Below are 17853 nucleotides of genomic sequence, written 5' to 3'. Positions count from 1 at the left end.
GGTTAACACCTTCCCTGCCATTGACATTTATACGGTAATCAGTGACCATTTTTAGTACTGATCGCTGTAGAAATGTCATTGGTCCTAAAAGTGTCAAAAAAAAAAAGTGTCCGCCGCAATGTCGCGGTCACTATAAAAAAATAAAAAAAAAATAAATTGCTGATCACCGCCATTACTAGCAAAAATAAAAAAAAGCCATAAAGCTATCCCCTATTCTGTAGATGCTATAACTTTTTTGCGCAAACCAAATCAATATATGCTTATTGCGATTTTTACCAAAAATATGTAGAATACATAGCGGCCTAAACTGATGAAGATTTATTTTTTTTTTTTTTTTGGGATATTTATTTTAGCAACAAGTACAAAACAATGTGCTTTTCAAAATTGTCACTCTTCTGTTTATAGTGCAAAAAATAAAAAACGCAGAGGTGATCAAATACCACCAAAATAAAGCTCTATTCGTGGAAAAAAAAAAAAAAGGACATCAATTTTGTTTGGGTACATCACACAACTTAGCAATCGTCAGTTAAAGCGATGCAGTGCCGTATAGCAAAAAATGGCCTGGTCAGGAAGGGGGTAAATTGTTGTGGGGGTGAAGTGGTTAAAGTGGATGTAAACCTCATTTATGAAATCTGAGCTGGGCACAAATATCTGTAATATTTACGGATCTCTCTCCAAAGCCCTAAGTCCAGTGTCTTTCTGCTGTTTCGTTCTTCTGTTATCAGCATGATAACTTCTGACAAGTTTTCCGACACACGAGATAAATTTGTGTCGGGCTGGGTTCTATAAATAGATTAGCAGAGAGCTGGTCTATTCACAGCACAGCTGTATGAGTTTTTTTCGTTCTTCTGCCTGCCTATGTGGAAAGGGAGGTGGGCCTTTCCTCCAATCAGCTGTTCCACAGTGTATGTATGTCCAGACTCCCCTCCCACTGCTGGAACAGGAAGAACAAATTCTAATACGATGTCCACTTTCTAAAAAATATAGCAAGCTGAAAACAGCAGACATACATGTAAAATTTATGTAGGCATATTTGTTTCATCTCCGTGTATCATTTGAGGCTGTTCACTTCACTGGCTATAGGAGAGGGTTTACATCCACTTTAAAGAGGAAGTAAACCCTGATGAGTTTACTTCCTCTTTCATTCCCTGCAAAGGCAAAGCATAATGGACTACTATGCATCGCATAGTAGTCCATTATGTGTCACTTACCTGACACAGGAGCCAGCAAAGTCACCGCTGTCCCCTGTAGTCCGGCGCATCCATCTTCTCAGTGGGGTCTCGCAGCTCCCCCTCTGTCATTCGGTGAAGCCACGATGACGTCACTCCCGCGCATGTGCACGGGAGCCGACACGCGTGGCAGCTCCATTGTTGGAAATGCCGCGCTCAGTGCGCCGCTGTCTACAGCGCATGCGCCGTAGACAGCGGTGCCTGTCTTCGGGCAAATATCTCCTAAACCGTATAGGTTTAGGAGATATTTTTTGGACCTACAGGTAAGCCTTAATCTAGGCTTACCTGTAGGTCAAAGTGGTTTGTAAGGGTTTACAACCACTTTAAGGTGTTCTTTCACATTTTGCTGTGCGCTGCATTTTTTTGCTTTATGAGCACTGGTTAAAGCTTCTAGGAGTTTTTATTCTCATCCAATTGTCCTTTGAGGATGCAGGACCCCCGACTCTGTCTGGACAGTGCTGATGGGCCCTGTGCTGATCATATGCACCCTCCCAAAAAAATAAAAATAAACACTTTCTACAATACATGCAAAACTGAGCAAGTTCAAAGTGCCTCCAAGGCTCTGTACTATCATCAGATGGATTGGGAAAAGTAAAAAAGGGGATGATCAGAGACGACAGGATCAAATCGCCTTTTTACACAATTCACAGGTTTAACCCTTTAGGTTCCACAGCAAGTATAATAAGCATGCTTAACTGCACATACAGACTGATTTTACAGTTGTTGGTTTAGTAACACTAACTATAAATAAGGAATATCATAGTGGTTTAACTTTTAATACAAAAAAATGCCTGAAAGCAGTAAGGAAATACAGTAAGTGAGTAATGAATGCTTTCTAACAATTTTTAACCTAATGGGTACTGCGCCATGGTGCCAGCCATCTGACATTAGTATATGCTGTGCATTGCACAACTCAAGTGGTCCACCTGTGCTCCTGATTTTTTTATTTTTTTTCCTTTTAGTTATTCACGTGAATCTGTGATTTTACAACAGCAAGAAAAACACTTGATACGATCAAACACATTTTTTTTATACTTGCCCTGACTTTAATAAACCTAGTCCTTTTTTTTTGGAATTGTGGATCTGCATCATAATATATAACACACACACATATATATATATACACTGTGTAAAATAGAGTTTCTCAAATGAGGGGTTTGTAGGTCTAACATTTATGAATATAAATATTAAAATATTAATAAAAACACCTTAGCAGTAATTTGTAAAAGGTACATTTCAGCAATTTTTGCATATTTCATATTAGTGGTGAAATGGTTGTACTTTATACTACCTGTAATAATGTTTTAAAGCAATTCATACAGTATTTTATTATGTATAACACCACTGTGGGTGGAAATCTATACAGTCAACCTGGCTTAATAAAGACAATACACACATTCTACAAAAAAAAAAAAAAAAGGCTTTAATTTGGGTTATCAGGTTCTGGGGACTGCAGGAATTCATAAGGATCTGGAATGTCCTGTTGCTCTCCAACACTCAGACGAGAGGGACTACCTTTAATTTTGAAAAAAAAAAAAAAGATACAGTTACTGACACTGAAAATAACAGCTTACTTGTTTAAAATTTATATAAAATATAATACAATAATAAATTATATATGTATGTATATATGTATAGTCTTGTCTTTTTTTAAGTTAAAAATAACCGTTATACTTACCTGCCCTGTGCAGTGGATTTGCACAGGGCAGCTCAGATCCTCCTCTTCTCGGGTCCCTCTTCCTCCTGTTAAGTGCCCCACAGCAAGCAGCTTCCTATGGGGGCATCTGAGCCACAGCTTCCTGTGTCCAATCAGGCATGGAGCTGTGGCTCGGCCCCAACCCCTTTTTCTCCTCATTGGCTGACTGACAGCAGCAGGAGCCAATGGCGCTGTGCTGCTGTCTAAGCCAATGGGGGGGGGGGGGCTGGGAGTCCTGGGCAGCCAAGACAATCCTACATCGCTGGATAGAGTTTGGGCTCAGGAAAGTAGAAGGGGGACTGCTGCACACAAAAGGCTTTTTTATCTTAATGCATAGAATGCATTAAGATTAAAAAAAAAACAAAAAAAACAAAAAAAACAAAAAAAAAAACACCTTCTGCCTTTACAATCACTTTAGGGTCAACATTAAAAAAGGTAAATAACAAAATGTATTTCTTTTGTTTACACCCATTATAGCCTTATCAGCAACGTCTTCTATTGACACACAAACACTACTGTCTTTTTTAAAGCAAAGCTATTACTAAGGCTAAAATGTGTAAGCAGGATTGCATGGAGACATTTACATGTTTGTTTAATAAAGTAAACTTATTGGAGCTCATTGGCACGTGCTTGTCTATCTAATTTTAATTACTCAACAGAACCACGGTAGAAAAATCCTTTTCACTAAAGTTCATTGATGGACACAGCATCTTCATCTTTACCTTAGGGTTATATCACCCCTTTAGGAGAGGACTAGGCAGAAAGTGTTAAAAACAGCAACACTTGCACAGTCTTGCCCAGGGGGCGGTCATACTGGCTATAACCCCTCACACTGCATCCAGCAGCTCAGTTCGTCAAAAGCAGTACAAACATAAATAGGAGTGGTGGGTGCTGCGTCAGTCAATGAACTTCAGAGAAAAGGATTTTATGGTGAGTACAAAAATCCTATTTTCTTTTGTTCATTGACGGACACAGCATCTTCATCTTGACCTTAGGGACGTCCCCAAGCAGTGTCAAAGAAACAAGGGGTGGGAACAGCAAGAAGATAACTCCAACCATAACAACCAGAGCTCCTCAACAGAGGAGTTGCAACCTTAAACAGCCGCCTGCAATACCTTGCGGCCGAAGCAAGCATCCAAAGATGTGTTCACATCAACCTTGTAAAATTTCATTAAAGTGTGAATGGACGATCAGGTCACCACTTTACACACCTGGGAAACAGACGTTTGATGTCGGAAAGCCCAAGAGGCACCAACTGCCCTGGTAGAATGTGCCGTGACAGGAAAGGGAGGCGCCCGCCCCCTTATGGCATAAGCCTGAACCACAATCTGTCTGATTCACCGAGAAATGGTAGCTGATGAGACTGCCGGTCCCTTCTTCGGACCAGCCACCGATAAAACAGCGAGTCTGACCTCCGAAAAGGAGCCGTAGCAGACAGATACACCCACAGAGCCTGGACCATGTCCAAGGAATGCACAGCACCTCTTTGGGGTCTGATGGCCAACAACATAAGGACAGAAGCACAATGTCCTCATTTGGATGCAAGGCTGAAACAACTTTTGGAAGAAACAAAGGGTGCAGGCGCAGCACCGCTTTATCCTTGCTGAGGATCAAGTAGGGAGACTTGCAAGAGAAAGCCACCAAATCAGAAACCCTCCTGGCAGATGTAATAGCCACTAGAAAGACTACTTTCTGAGAGAGTGCCAATAAGGGGATCTCCCTAATGTTTTCAAACAGCACCAAGAGCAGCAGATTCCAATCCCACGGAGGTTGCGGCAGTGAAAGCCAAAGGGGCCACATGCCAAACCCCCTGAACAAATGTACACACCAATGAATGAGTCGTCAAGGGTCGCTGAAAAGAGACAGCCAAAGATGATATCTGCCCCTTGATAGTACTCAAGGCAAGTTTCTGATTCACTCCTCACTGCAAAAACAGCAGGATCCCGGAAATTGAGTATGTATGCAGACGCCACCCCTTCGCACACAGAGATGTAGGCCTTCCACGTACGATGATAAATCTTCTGAGATGACTTCATGCTCTCAGCATAGTACCGAATCCGACAGACCTCGGTCCATTAGCACCGGTCTTTCAACAGCCATGCCGTTAAAGCCAGTGTCAATAAAGCAGGATTAAGTATTGGACCTTGCGGCAGAAGGTCCTCCCGCATCGGCAGTCGCCAAGGAACATCCGCCACCATTTGTTTTTGTTTTTCAAATATCAATTTTATTGTTTTTCAAGAAGAAACAAAGGGAGGACAAAAAAAACAAAAATGGAAAAAAGACAATTCAGTACAATGCCTGCCTTAACTGAAGTGCACAGGTAGGTACATGTAACAATGATAGCAGCAATATCAGTAGCAGTCATAATCGTGATGGTACCATAATCTTACGTACTCTCCATCTACCAGATAAAAAGGGTGCACTTGGAAATGAGTCTCACCATGTCTGCGTAATTACAAGTCTGATTATACTACCCAATACCGGAGTACAAATACCTCATATAACCAGAGAAGAGAGATGAAAGGGAAAGAAGAAAAGAGCAGAGGCATGGCAACTAGAAATAATGGGATATAAAAGTTCCAGTGAGGCTGGAGAAAGGGAAGAGAGAGAATTGGGGGGGAGGGGGGGGGATGGGGGAGGGAATTGGCCCAGGTGGGGTGGGCACGTTATCAGGTCTGTGGGGCTTTATTATTTAGGTGGCAAGCACAGCCACTCTTTCAGAGCGACCATGTTTTGGAATGTTGTTCGTTTATTTTATGCCGTCAGGACTAAGTCCTCCAATTTCCTGATCTCCTCCACTCTGCGTAGCCACAACCCAATGAGCTTTTCTTCAACATCAGTGGGATGCAGGATTTAGCTGCATTCAACAAGTGTCTTATTATCGACTTTATTTAGCTCCCTGCCAGTATTGTAGTGGCATGGAGTAGAATGACGGCTAAGTCATCACTGATCGTGTGGTCCGTGAATTTTTGCGTGATCTTCCGGACTGCTGTCCAGAAATACTGAAGGAGAGGGCAAGACCAGAAAATATGGAGGAGTGTCCCTTTGTCTGTCTGACATCTCCAACATCTGTCTGTGGTATTAGGGAAATGTGTGCAGCCTTTGAGGCATATATAGTACCATCTGGTCAGGATCTTATAATTAAAGTTCTTGTATCTTAGTGCAGATAGATGTTTTTAAAGAAAATTAGGGCTGTTACTGATTAAAATTTTTGTGTTCGATTAATCTATTTTTTTTTTAATCGATTAATCGACTAATTTCGATTAATTATAAACGCACATACAGTTTTTTCAATTTTTTTTTTATTAAACTTAAAGAACAATGTAGAAAGTTAGTTTAACTTATAAAACGTATCTAGTATATCTAGGCATCACTTTAGCCAGTCACGAAGACATACCAGGGTGTTTACATTTTCTGGAAGCAGACAGGATCGCATTTTATTTACGATATACCCTGAAGAACTGAACAGTCTTTCACACGGAACAGATGTTGCCGGTACACAAAGAATTGTCTGCACAAAACTGCTTAGGACAGGAAAACGATGGTTATTAAGTTTCCACCACATGAGCGGATCCTCCGTTTCTGGAATGGGAGCTTCTACTTGGTACCGCGTCAGCTCAGCCTGTACACTGTGTACTGCATCTGATTCGTCAGCTGAGGATTGTGATTCAGAGTCGCTCAGCAACAGAGTAAGTTTTTGTTTCTTCGGCACAGGTACTTTTGTCTCATCATTGCTTTTTCCTTCTAAGTCTGTTGGACGTCCTGCTGGCTGTGTTCTATCGTGGAAGGCCCTGCATGCATTCGACAATGCTGTCCACACTGCTTCGCGTTTCTCTCTTCTTAAACAGGTGAGTTTCTTGTAACGTGGATCTAAAGCCACAGCCATTTGCAATATTGTCAAAGCATCAATGCCTTCAATTCTGTTTGTGAAGTCGTTCAATGTTGCAGTTTTGAATCGTCCAATATAACCTGGATCGTCATCATTAACTATTAACAGTCTACGCAAAAAGGCCTGTAATGGAAGAACGGCAGAACATGTCGCATATTGTTCCCCCCCAACATATTCCGTAGCATCTGCAAGTGAACCTAAGACTGATGTATATTTGGCCATTTTGTCCCAATCTGACTCTGTCAGTTTTGGTCCACTGTAGTTTTTTGGATGATCAATGTGATACTGCATTATGGCATCTTTGACTTCCAGCAATCTGGCTAACATCATGTAGGTACTGTTCCAACGAGTTGCCACATCCTGTTGCAATTTGTGGAACATAACATCTTTCGGCGAAGAGACACTGGAATGGCTGCTCTTCAGTTCAGATGTGTTGGCCGAGCTGTGCTTGAAATGTCCAACTAAGTGTCGACATTTTGCCACAAGAGGTGATGAGTCAGCTGCCTTCAAACCTGCTAATATGCTAAGTTGAAGACAATGTGCGATACATGGTATGTGACTGTAATCCGTTTGTCCGATAGCAGCAACCATGTTTCGTGCATTGTCCGTTATGATACAGCATATTTTATCGGTGATGTTCCATGTTGCAGCAAACTCTTTATAGAAACTGGCAACGTTTTCAGCAGTGTGTCGTTCATCCACAAGTAAGCAACCTAAAGCTACTGATCTCAGTTTCCAGTCGGAATCAATCCAGTGTCCTGTTATACCACAGTATGATTCATTGTTGTTTGAGGTCCAAAAGTCAGTAGCGAGAGCAATACTGTGAATACTTTCTATAGCCTTCTTATGCTGTGTTAGTTTCTCGTTGTACATCTGACCAATTACAGCGTCGATGGTACGGCGAGTGGGTAACTTATAAGTCTGGTTTTGAAGAGCTATACGTAGTACTGTTTGTAGTCCATCATCTTCCACAATTGCTGTTGGATGTCCTGAACTGGCAATCCACTGAGCAATAGCAATTTTCAAGTCCGCAGAAACTTTGTCACTTATAGGCTTGTTTGACTGAGACGACAAGAAATTAGATATTGATGATTGTACTGAAGAACTCTTCTGCCGGTCACTGTTGACAACGTGTTGATACTTAAGTGGATGTTTGTGCTGTAGGTGGTACGTCAGCGATGTATTTGAACCACAAAAAGCAAACTGTTTATTGCAGTGAATGCAGTAAACTTTGTTGCCATCGTCTACTTTGCCATCAGCAGTTAGTCTAAAAATGAAATGCTTGCTCAACTTTCCGCTTATATGCTTAACTGCAACGTTGCTTTCATTGCTCGCCATTGTTGCTTACTGTCTAAACTTCTATGTAAATTAAGATTTTATATAGAACGCCAAGGATCTCTTTCCGTCACACTGTTAACAGTGGAGGTTTTCAAGTTCTCACAGAACGTTTCCCTTTTTGCCCCCTTCCCTTGATGGAGCCTGATGCATCCTCCTGCTCCACAGATACAAAGGTATCGCAATCCAGTGGGTGCAGTTTGCACGCATTCAGCAGGGTAAGTCTCACTGTCCAGGCTATAAAAGCAGAAAGAAATATGCAATCAGTGCAAAAATTAATAAACCCCCCCCCCCGTATGCAAGCTGAACACTAAGGAATTTCAATTTCCACAAAAAAAAAAGTGCAGCGCAAATTGAATCAGTCCCACATATAAATACATAAACAGAGAGTGATGATAAATAGAATGTCCAAATCGCTGACAATCCCTCCACCTCTGGTTTAACTACTTTCACCTCCCAGCATGGACCCCTGAGCAAACAGGAGGTCATGCAAGCAGAAAAACAGTCGGTTAGCACGGATCAAAGACTTTCTTCACATCTCCTTATTACTCAGCAAGGGGACCGGATCATAAGTACAAATGAAGCAACAGCAGACGCCACGCCGGACGGCACAAATCTACAGCTTATCAGCCAATAGGGCAAAATATACACTGTCCAGGCTGTCCGGTGATGTCACGGACATTAAGGGTGCAACAGATCAAAAAACTCACAGTTTGGATCATTCCTCAGATCAGAGTCACGGATTGGATAATTTTTCAGAACACCACCATATATAGTCCCCACTGTAATATCCACATCTCCCCCCATACTGTAATATCCACATCTCCCCCCATACTGCAATACCCACATCTCCCGCCATACTGCAATATCCACATCTCATGCCCACATCTCTGCCATACTGTACTGCCCACATCTCTGCCATACTGTACTGCCCACATCTCCGCCATACTGTACTGCCCACATCTCTGCCATACTGTACTGCCCACATCTCTGCCATACTGTACTGCCCACATCTCTGCCCTACTGTACTGCCCACATCTCTGCCCTACTGTACTGCCCACATCTCTGCCATACTGTACTGCCCACATCTCTGCCATACTGTACTGCCCACATCTCTGCCATATTGTAATGTCCACATCTCTGCCATACTGTACTGCCCACATCTCCGCCATACTGTACTGCCCACATCTCTGCCATACTGTACTGCCCACATTTCTGCCATATTGTAATGTCCACATCTACCCCATAATTTACTGCCCACATCTCCCCAATACCTTAATATTAACGATTGTCTGCTCTGTCCGGAATAGACAGCAGGCAGACCCATCCATATTCAGAGTAGACGGAACAAACAGGCGGGCGATGATGACGTCAGCGCGCCACTACTAAGCCGCCGTCGGGTGGACCAAGATGGCCGCGGCTCCGGAGCTAGGACGAAGCCGCGGCCTTTCCTATGGGCGTGACCGCGGAGCTCACTCCGCGGATCGTCCTCGATCAAAATAATTTTGATCGATCAAAGAAATTAACGATTAATCGAACAATTAATCGTTAATTTCCGCAGCCCTAAAGAAAATCTGATGATCATTTGAATTTGGGCATTAGTAAACTTGCATTGTAGGTCAGTTTCCCATTTCTGTATGAATGTTAGATCAGGTCTTTCTACTGGGGAGTAGAGTAATTCCTACGTTTTAGATAACACTCAAGGGTAAGGTTCCCTCGCCTGTGCAATAATCCTCAAAAGTCGCCAGGCTGAAGTTAAAATGTGTCGGGTTAGGGATCGAGTGTAAATAATGGTGTATTTGTATTGCTTTCCAGAATGGCAATTGGAATTGTCCCCCATTATCAGTTAGATCTGTAATAGAGGGCCATTGATTTCCAAACAGGAAATGTGAGGCCTGATCCCTGCCAGATGAAGTAAGGGTCTTATATTCTGAATGTTCCAATCCGGGGGGGGGGAAAGAAGGATTTCCCAATATTGGGAAAAGAGGGGAGTCCCTAGATGAGAGGGAGGTAGTGAACAATATAGATGCCACCATTTGAATTATGTTGGCATACCATGGATGCTGAGGCCAATTTGGGGCAATCAGAATGACCAGAATCCACTCAGCTTCCACTCTGCGAAGCAGACGTGGTAGAAGTTTGAGTGGGGGAAAAGCATAAATAAGCCGATAATGCCCCCATGGAGCCACCAACGTGTTTTCCGCGTCCGCCCAGGGATCCTTTGACCTGGTCACAAACCTCTGTACCTTCCGGTTGAGTCGAGAAGCCAGGAGATCCACATCTGGCATGCCCCACCTTAGGCAAAGGAGCCGAAATACATCCGGATGTAGCGACCATTCCCCTTGGTCCAGCATCTGATGACTTGGGTAGTCCGCTTGCCAGTTTTCTACGCCCGGAATGTACACGGCTGACAGAGCTGGCACGCGCCGTTATGCCCACCGCAGGATGTGAGTGACCTCCAGTGCTGCAGCCAAGCTCCTTGTTCCTCCCTGATGGTTGACATATGCCACCACCGTGGTGTTGTCCGACTAGATCCTGAACAGACGCTCCTGCAGCCTCTGTGACCATGTGTAGAGGCACTGCCTGATCGCCCGAAGTTCCAGCACGTTGATGGGCAGGCGGGATTCTTCCTGGGTCCAGCGACCTTGGGCTGACTCTATGCCCCAAACTACCCCCCAACCGGTCAGGCTGGCGTCCATTGTGATCACCATCCAATGAAGAGTAAGGAACTACTTCACGGACCGAAGAGCCGGCGACCTCAGCCACCAGAGCAGGGAATCCCCAACTAGCTGGCTCACCAGAATTTGACAATCCAGGGACAACAACGGAGATTTGTTCCATTTGCACAGGATCTCCTTTTGCAAGACCTGAGTGTGGAATTGAGCATACGGTACTGCCCCGAAAGTGGCTACCATGAGACCCAGGACTCGCATTCAATAACGCAGTGACGACCACCTACGGGACACCAACAACTTCACTGCAGCTTGAAGAGTCTCCAGCTTGTCCAAAGGGAGAAAGACTCTCGCCTCTGGAGGAGTCCAGTAGCAGGCCCAGGTACTCCAGGCGCTGAGTCGGCACCAACATCGACTTCTGTAGGTTCAGTACCCAACCAAACTCCGGAAGAGTTTGGATAGCGATTGCCACATCTTCCCTTAATTCTGAAGTGGAAGCTGCTCTCAGAAGGAGGTCGTCGAGGTAACCCACGATTGCAATCCCTCGCTGCCTTAGCAAAGCCAAAATTGGGGCTAGCACCTTGGTGAAGACCCTCACTGCTGGCGCCAGGCCAAAAGGGAGAGCTATAAATTTGTAGTGCTCGCTCCCGACCGCAAATCACAGAAACCTCTGATGCTTGATGCATATGGGGACATGCAAGTATGCGTCCTTGATGTCCAGGGAAGCCAGAAAATCACCCTGATGGAGTGCAGCGACCACTGAGCGAACTGATTCCATCCTGAACCTTTGTACCTTCACAAAGCTGTTAAGGGCCTTGAGGTCCAGGACCGGACAGACCACATCCTTCTTTGAGACTACAAAACAGATTGGGAGTAGAATCCCTGAAACCTTTCTGGCGTCGGTAGAGGTAATATCCCCCAGCGCAACAGCAGGTCCTGTACTGCCCCGAACAGGGCTTCCCGACGAAGAAGATGAAGGTTGGAGGGAAAAAAATCTGTTTGGCGGACAAGAAAGAAACGCTATCTTGTACCCTGAGGAAACCAGTTTGCAGACCCACTGGTCGGAAAGTAGGCAGGTCCATCGGGCTGCAAACTCCCAAGGACGACCCCTCACACGAGAGTCGGGAGGGGGCAAACCTTCATGCTATAACAGATTTGCTCGCAGGCTTATATGGCTTGCTAGACCAGTGACACTTTTGTCCCTCAGCAGGCACTCCTTGTTGGACTGGGAACGCTTACCTGCCGACCCGGACGGGGACGAAATATACGCTTCTGAGCGGAAAAGGAGGGCCCTTGCCTATGGCGTGGCTCCTTACCTTTTCTGGACTGTGGGAGCAACGTACTCTTAACCCCAGTAACATTCTTAATAATGTCATCTAGCGAGGCTCCAAATAGCCTCTCTCCCTGGAAGGGCAAATCCGCCAGTGCTTTCTTAGATGCCTGGTCTGCAGACCAGCATTTCAGCCAAATCAGGTGACGTAGCACTATTGCTGATACAGAGGCTCTAGAGAGCAAGGGGGCCATGTCTAAAGCCGCATCACAGACATACTCAAGGCCTGCACCATCTGGTTCGCCAGCTCCACGCAGACTGGGGAAGCCTGTTGCTTCTCCAACTCATGGTGCAAAAATTTGCCTATTCAGTAAGCGTCTGCGACACCAGGGCCGTGGCTAACACTGGCCACAATGCTGACCCCACCACCGTAAACATGGACCGGGCAACCACCTCAGCCCTTCTGTCGGCAGGGTCCTTCAAAGCAGGAGTTCCTTCCACTGGAATTGTGGTTACTTTATTTAACCTGGATACCAGGGGGGGGGGGGGGTCAACAATCGGAGATGCCCATTTCTTTAGGGTATCCCACACCGCTGTAATAAGTGCTCTTACAAGCGCCTTTTCCTGCACTGACCCAGACACGGAGTCATCCTCACTGTCTGAACGGTCCTGGTACGCATCCTCTGATACATCAGCCTAGGCTGACTGATGCAGCGCATGCTGGATATGAAATTCTGACGATCTTTATTGCCATTTTTACGTCAGTGTATAACTTCATTCTTGTAAGTTATTGTACTACAATAACGTTTTTTTACATTTTTATAAGCGGGCTTCACTATGTTTTGTTGCTTCACCTCTTGCCTTGCATGATATGTGTAAACTATCTGGAACAATGGAGCCTGAAGGGTTTTGATTGCTGCTTTTTTCGATCAATGTATGGTGATTGAGGAGGATTGACATCAATTTGAATAGACCACATCCTAGTGATCATCTTTCTATCTGAGAGAAATTAGAAGTTGTGCTGCCAAAATTTTTTTTTTATGCTCCACTATTTGCGATCTGGTAAGCAGATTTGATACACATGGGTGTTGTGTGATCTTTCCTGCACTCCTCGGAAAAGGTGGAGGTCTCCTCACTATTATTTATTCCTTACAGTGGTTTCTTCTTTGATGAGTAGGCCATGTTGGCTGAGCATCAGAAGCTACTTTGTTTATAAAATCAGCTTGTATCCACAATTATCCCCTACATGGTAAGGGATAAAACAGATGAATTAAATGCTGTCACTAGGTGGTTAGTCATGCATGCACACAGTGTTCTTTTGCTGCCATTTAGCATGAGGTAGCACATACCCACCATTGCTTCCAATTCCAAAAGGAACACGGATCCACCTTCGTTAGTCCTTGCAGCCCCCTACAGTGACCTGGTCAACTCTGGGCTTTTGAACCTCTCCTGTTTCCAACACTTCGTTCAAAGTATAGTCAAAGTTTTGCCATGTATTACAGCGAAGTTGTCCTTGTTTGCAGTGCAACACGTTGGACTCTAAACAGGAGCCCTGTTGTGTCGGGCTCTAGTTTAGGGACTTGTTCTAATGCCTTGTTTTTGCTAGAAGATCTTGCACTGCAACCTGTCATTCCTTTTCCAGGGTTTTATCTATTCCCCTAATGTAATCCATGTTTACTCCATGCTAATCCTTTATTTGTAGAGCGATTACAATTCATGCTGACAGTCCTGCACTCTTAGCATGAATTCTACTGCACATATGGGTTATTGGATTTCCCTTATTTCCTATGTGTGTCTCCTATCAGTTAACATTTTCTATTCCAACAGAAGAAGCCTAGGCAAAAACAAAAAAAATAAAAAAAAATAATAATATCACCCCATCACCCACACTGAGAACAAGAAGAGTTCCTTTCCTTATTCACAGGCTTCAGTATCTAAGGCAAAACCCAAGTCAAGAGTCCAATTTCATTGGAAGCCTGACCCCCAAATCTCTCAAACCTGTGGGCAAGTCCTCCTGGACATGAAGGGGCACCTCCACGCTCCAAAGTGGGGGAGAGGTCTGATCATTTGTGGACATTTGAATGGACAGAATCTTAAATGCCTGGATATTGGACGTAGTTTAAATTGGCTGCAAATAAGAGTTCAACTCCCTACCCCTTCGTCTAATTTCCTCCAATCTTCCCATCATCACTTAGATTAGAAGACTTCAATGTAGGCCTTGCAGATAGGGATGCACTGAAATTTCGGCCACCGAAACATATCGGCCGAAAATGCCCTTTTCGGCAATTTTCCGAAAGAGAAAAATGGCCGATAATGGAGCCGAAAATGGGGCGTGGCCTGGGTAGGGGGCAGGGCTCCACCCCCGCCCCCTGGTGCCGCCCATCATGAAAAGCTATATCATGCTATAGTGCAGGAGAGCCGCCTCCACCACCTGTTTGATCACAGCGCGGGAACAACACAGCTTTCAGTTCAATAGCTGTTTGTTCCCGGCCACGCGCCGTCACTTACAGCCCCTCCCCCTTGTCCGGGCACTTTGATAGACAGATCACCTGCAGGATTGGACGGATGATCTGTCTATCAAAGTGCCCGGACAAGGGGGAGGGGCTGTACGTGATGGCGCGCGGCTGGGAACACACAGCTATTGAACTGAAAGCTGTGATGTTCCCGGCGCAGTGATCAAACAGGTGACGGAGGTGGCTCTCCTCTTCTCTTCACAGGTTGGCTGCAACGGGGGGACACTCTGGCTGCAAGGATAGGAGCTCTAGAAGGCGGCAAAATAACTAGGTGGGTAGAAGAGGAAGGAGGATTCCCATGGGAGGTACCACCCTGTGGGAAAACAGAAGAATGTTCAATTCTATAGAGAAGACATGGCATGTAACCAGATATGACCATCCTTACCCCACCCATAAGGGGAAGTATAAAATTGTGAGCGACATGCCTTCAAGACAGGACAAGAGAAGGTATAGCTCGCAAAAGGAGATAAGAGCACCAGGGAAGCAATTAAATGAGCTTCCAGGATATGCTGTTCCTATGCAGCGTAAGAGAAAAGGGGGCACCCAAGGTGGGGAAAACAGAGCACGGAATGCCTCCAAAGAATCGATAACAGAACCCAAGAAACATTTTCATGGAAGGGCAACCGAGGGATGCCAAAAGGATTATGTTCATGAAAACATGATCAGACATATACAAAGTTGTCTGTTAATGAAGGCAGAATGTGAAAGAACATCAGGTTTAGATCCAGGTACTACACAATGAAAGGCAGGGGGATGAGCCCGTAAAAGATGCAGGATCAACCAAAAAGAAGAAGTGGGATCATCAGCATCCAGTCTAATGGCTTAAAAGTTAAGTTCAGGAATCTGGTAATAAAAGGCCACAAAGGCACCGTGGGGTATGAAAATTCAGGGTGTAATAAGGGTATAATAAAATAGCACCACAGAGTGCAGTGATTTATGTAGCAACAGAAAGACTACATTGATGTTTAACTAGAATGGGAGAAATGCATCACACTTTGCATCGCAAAAGCTAGACAAAAAAAAAATAATATCACATGAGAGATAAAACAGTTTTTTTAAAAAAAGCTTACCTGTAAAATCCTTTTCTTTGATGTACATCAGGGGACACAGGGCCATAGTAGCTACTATGTTTGTTATAGGGCCACTGATAGGGCGTGCCAGTGTCCATCACCTAAGGCAAGAAGTGTACTCCCTATATAACCCCTCCCACTACTGGGAGTCCTCAGTTTTGTAGCCAAGCAATACAAGTGTATACTAAGAAGGGAGGGACCTCTGTGTCCCCTGATGTACAAAGAAAATACATTTTACAAGTAAGCCGTTTTAAAAATCCTGTTTTCTTTTCATACATCAGGGGACACAGAGCCATAGTAGTTACTATGTGGGAGGTCCCATAGCAACAGCAACTGAAGGGAGGGAGAAACACTACACTGCGCCCAAAGGCAATATCCTCACGACTTTTAACATCGATTTGATAAAATCTGGTAAATGTATGAACTGAAGACCAAGTTTCGGCCTTACAGATCTGAACCATAGAGGCCTGATGATGCACCACCCAAGAGGCACTGATCGCCCTGGTTGAGTGTGCTTTAAAATGAAAAAAGGAGGAATTTTATTCTTTAAGCCATAAGCTTGAACAATCACTTGACGAATCCATTTGGAAATAGTAGCTTTTGATGCTGCCTGTCCCCTTTTTGGGTCTTCTGGCAGTACAAACAAAACATCTGTTTTTCAAACCTCAGTGGTCACCTTTAAATAGACTCTGATCGCTCTTACTACAATCAAGGGAATGTAGTGCCTTCTCTTTCCTAGATTGAGGCTCTGGGAAGAAAGAAGGAATAATATCTTGGTTTAAATGAAAACCCGTCACCACTTTTGGTAGGAAATCAGGATGAGGGCGCAAAACCACCTTATCCTTATGCATGATCAAATATGGCTCTTTACAAGACAGAGCCCCTAGTTCTTCTAGCAGAAGAAATGGCAACCAAAAGATGATCTTTCTTGTCAAAAGAACCAAGGGAATTTCCCGTAAAGGCTCAAAAGACTTAATCCGTGTTACCCCGTGAATAAAGCTACGCACCAGAGAGTGGGAAGAAAAAAGGGGCCATTAAAAAAACACTGACAAGGCCGAGATCTGGCCCTTGATAGTACTCAAGGCCAGCTTAATTTCTAATCTCATTTGCAGGAAATCAAGGATCCTACCTATGAGATACTTCCTGGGGTGCCAACCCCTGGATCCACACCAAGAAACATATACCTTCCAGACTCTATAGTAAATTATACTGGAAGCCAGGTTTCTGGCATTAGTCAAAGTAGACACTACTGAAGAAGATAACCCACAATCTTTTAGAATGTGGGTTTCAATAAACCGTTAAATTTAGCGTCCATAAGGCAGGATGGAATACCGGACCTTGTGCGAGAAGGTCTGGCCATAATGGCAGAGTCCAATCGACTCCTACCCCCATCTTTATGATCTTGTTAAACCAAGATCTTCTGGGCCACCAGAATCACCTCCTTTTGTTCCACCAGGTCTGCTCCCCAGTCTAGAAGGCTGGCATCTGTGGTCACCACTTTCCAGGATACTGGCAGAAAAGATTTCCCCTTTTGGAGATTGCTGGATATCAACTACCAATTTAGGCTCCGACGTACGTCAGGGGATAAGCGTATTGGAAAATCCAAAGCCTGAATCTTTTTGTTCCAGACCGACAGGATGGTGTTTTGTAGCAGTCTTGAGTGAAACTGCGCGTAAGGGACAGCCTCGAAGGAGGCCACCATCTTCCCTAACAATCAGGATTTTTCTTTGTTTTGGCAAGTTGAATTAGTTCAATAATGGAACCGATTCTTGTCTGGGGTAAGAATACCTTCTTCTGTATGGTATCTATGACCAGCCCCAAGTACTGTAATCTCCTTGATGGTTTTAAGGAGGATTTTTCTAGGTTGAGTATCCAACCCAGAGATTCCAGGTAGTTTACAGCTGTGACCAGACTCTGGTTTAGACCCGAGACTGAATGATCTATTAAAAGTAGATCATCTAAATAGACCAAATGGCAGGGCCACAAACTGAAAATTATGATTTTCTATTTAGAAATCGCAGAAATTTCTGGTGAGCGTTAAATATTGTCACGTGGAGCTATGCATCTTTGATATCGATTGAAAACTCCTCTCCTTGGAGGATGGAAACAACTATCAGAGTGATTCCATGCGAAAGGATTGGATATTTACGTGCCGATTCATATATCTTTGAGATCTAGA

General features: G+C 44.3%; 1 protein-coding gene across 10 annotated transcripts in view; it reads right to left on the bottom strand.

Moving 5' to 3' along the window:
- Nucleotides 1-1989: 1989 nt before the first annotated feature.
- The window catches only part of BRD9 (bromodomain containing 9), a 95169-nt gene continuing 79305 nt past the window's right edge, over nt 1990-17853 (bottom strand). For all 10 annotated transcript variants that reach the window (XM_077491830.1, XM_077491828.1, XM_077491831.1 and 7 more), the window contains one exon: nt 1990-2744. In XM_077491830.1, the coding sequence (XP_077347956.1) occupies nt 2653-2744 (92 nt within the window). In that variant the 3' untranslated portion in view covers nt 1990-2652. The remainder of the gene's footprint in view (nt 2745-17853) is intronic.

This window comes from Lithobates pipiens, unplaced genomic scaffold (assembly GCF_037356315.1).
Source record: "Lithobates pipiens isolate NorthernLeopardFrog02 unplaced genomic scaffold, aLitPip1_a1.2 Scaffold_19, whole genome shotgun sequence".
NCBI lineage: Eukaryota > Metazoa > Chordata > Amphibia > Anura > Ranidae > Lithobates > Lithobates pipiens.
Note: the sequence above shows the minus strand (reverse complement) of the source record. Positions and strands in the feature narration are given on the sequence as shown.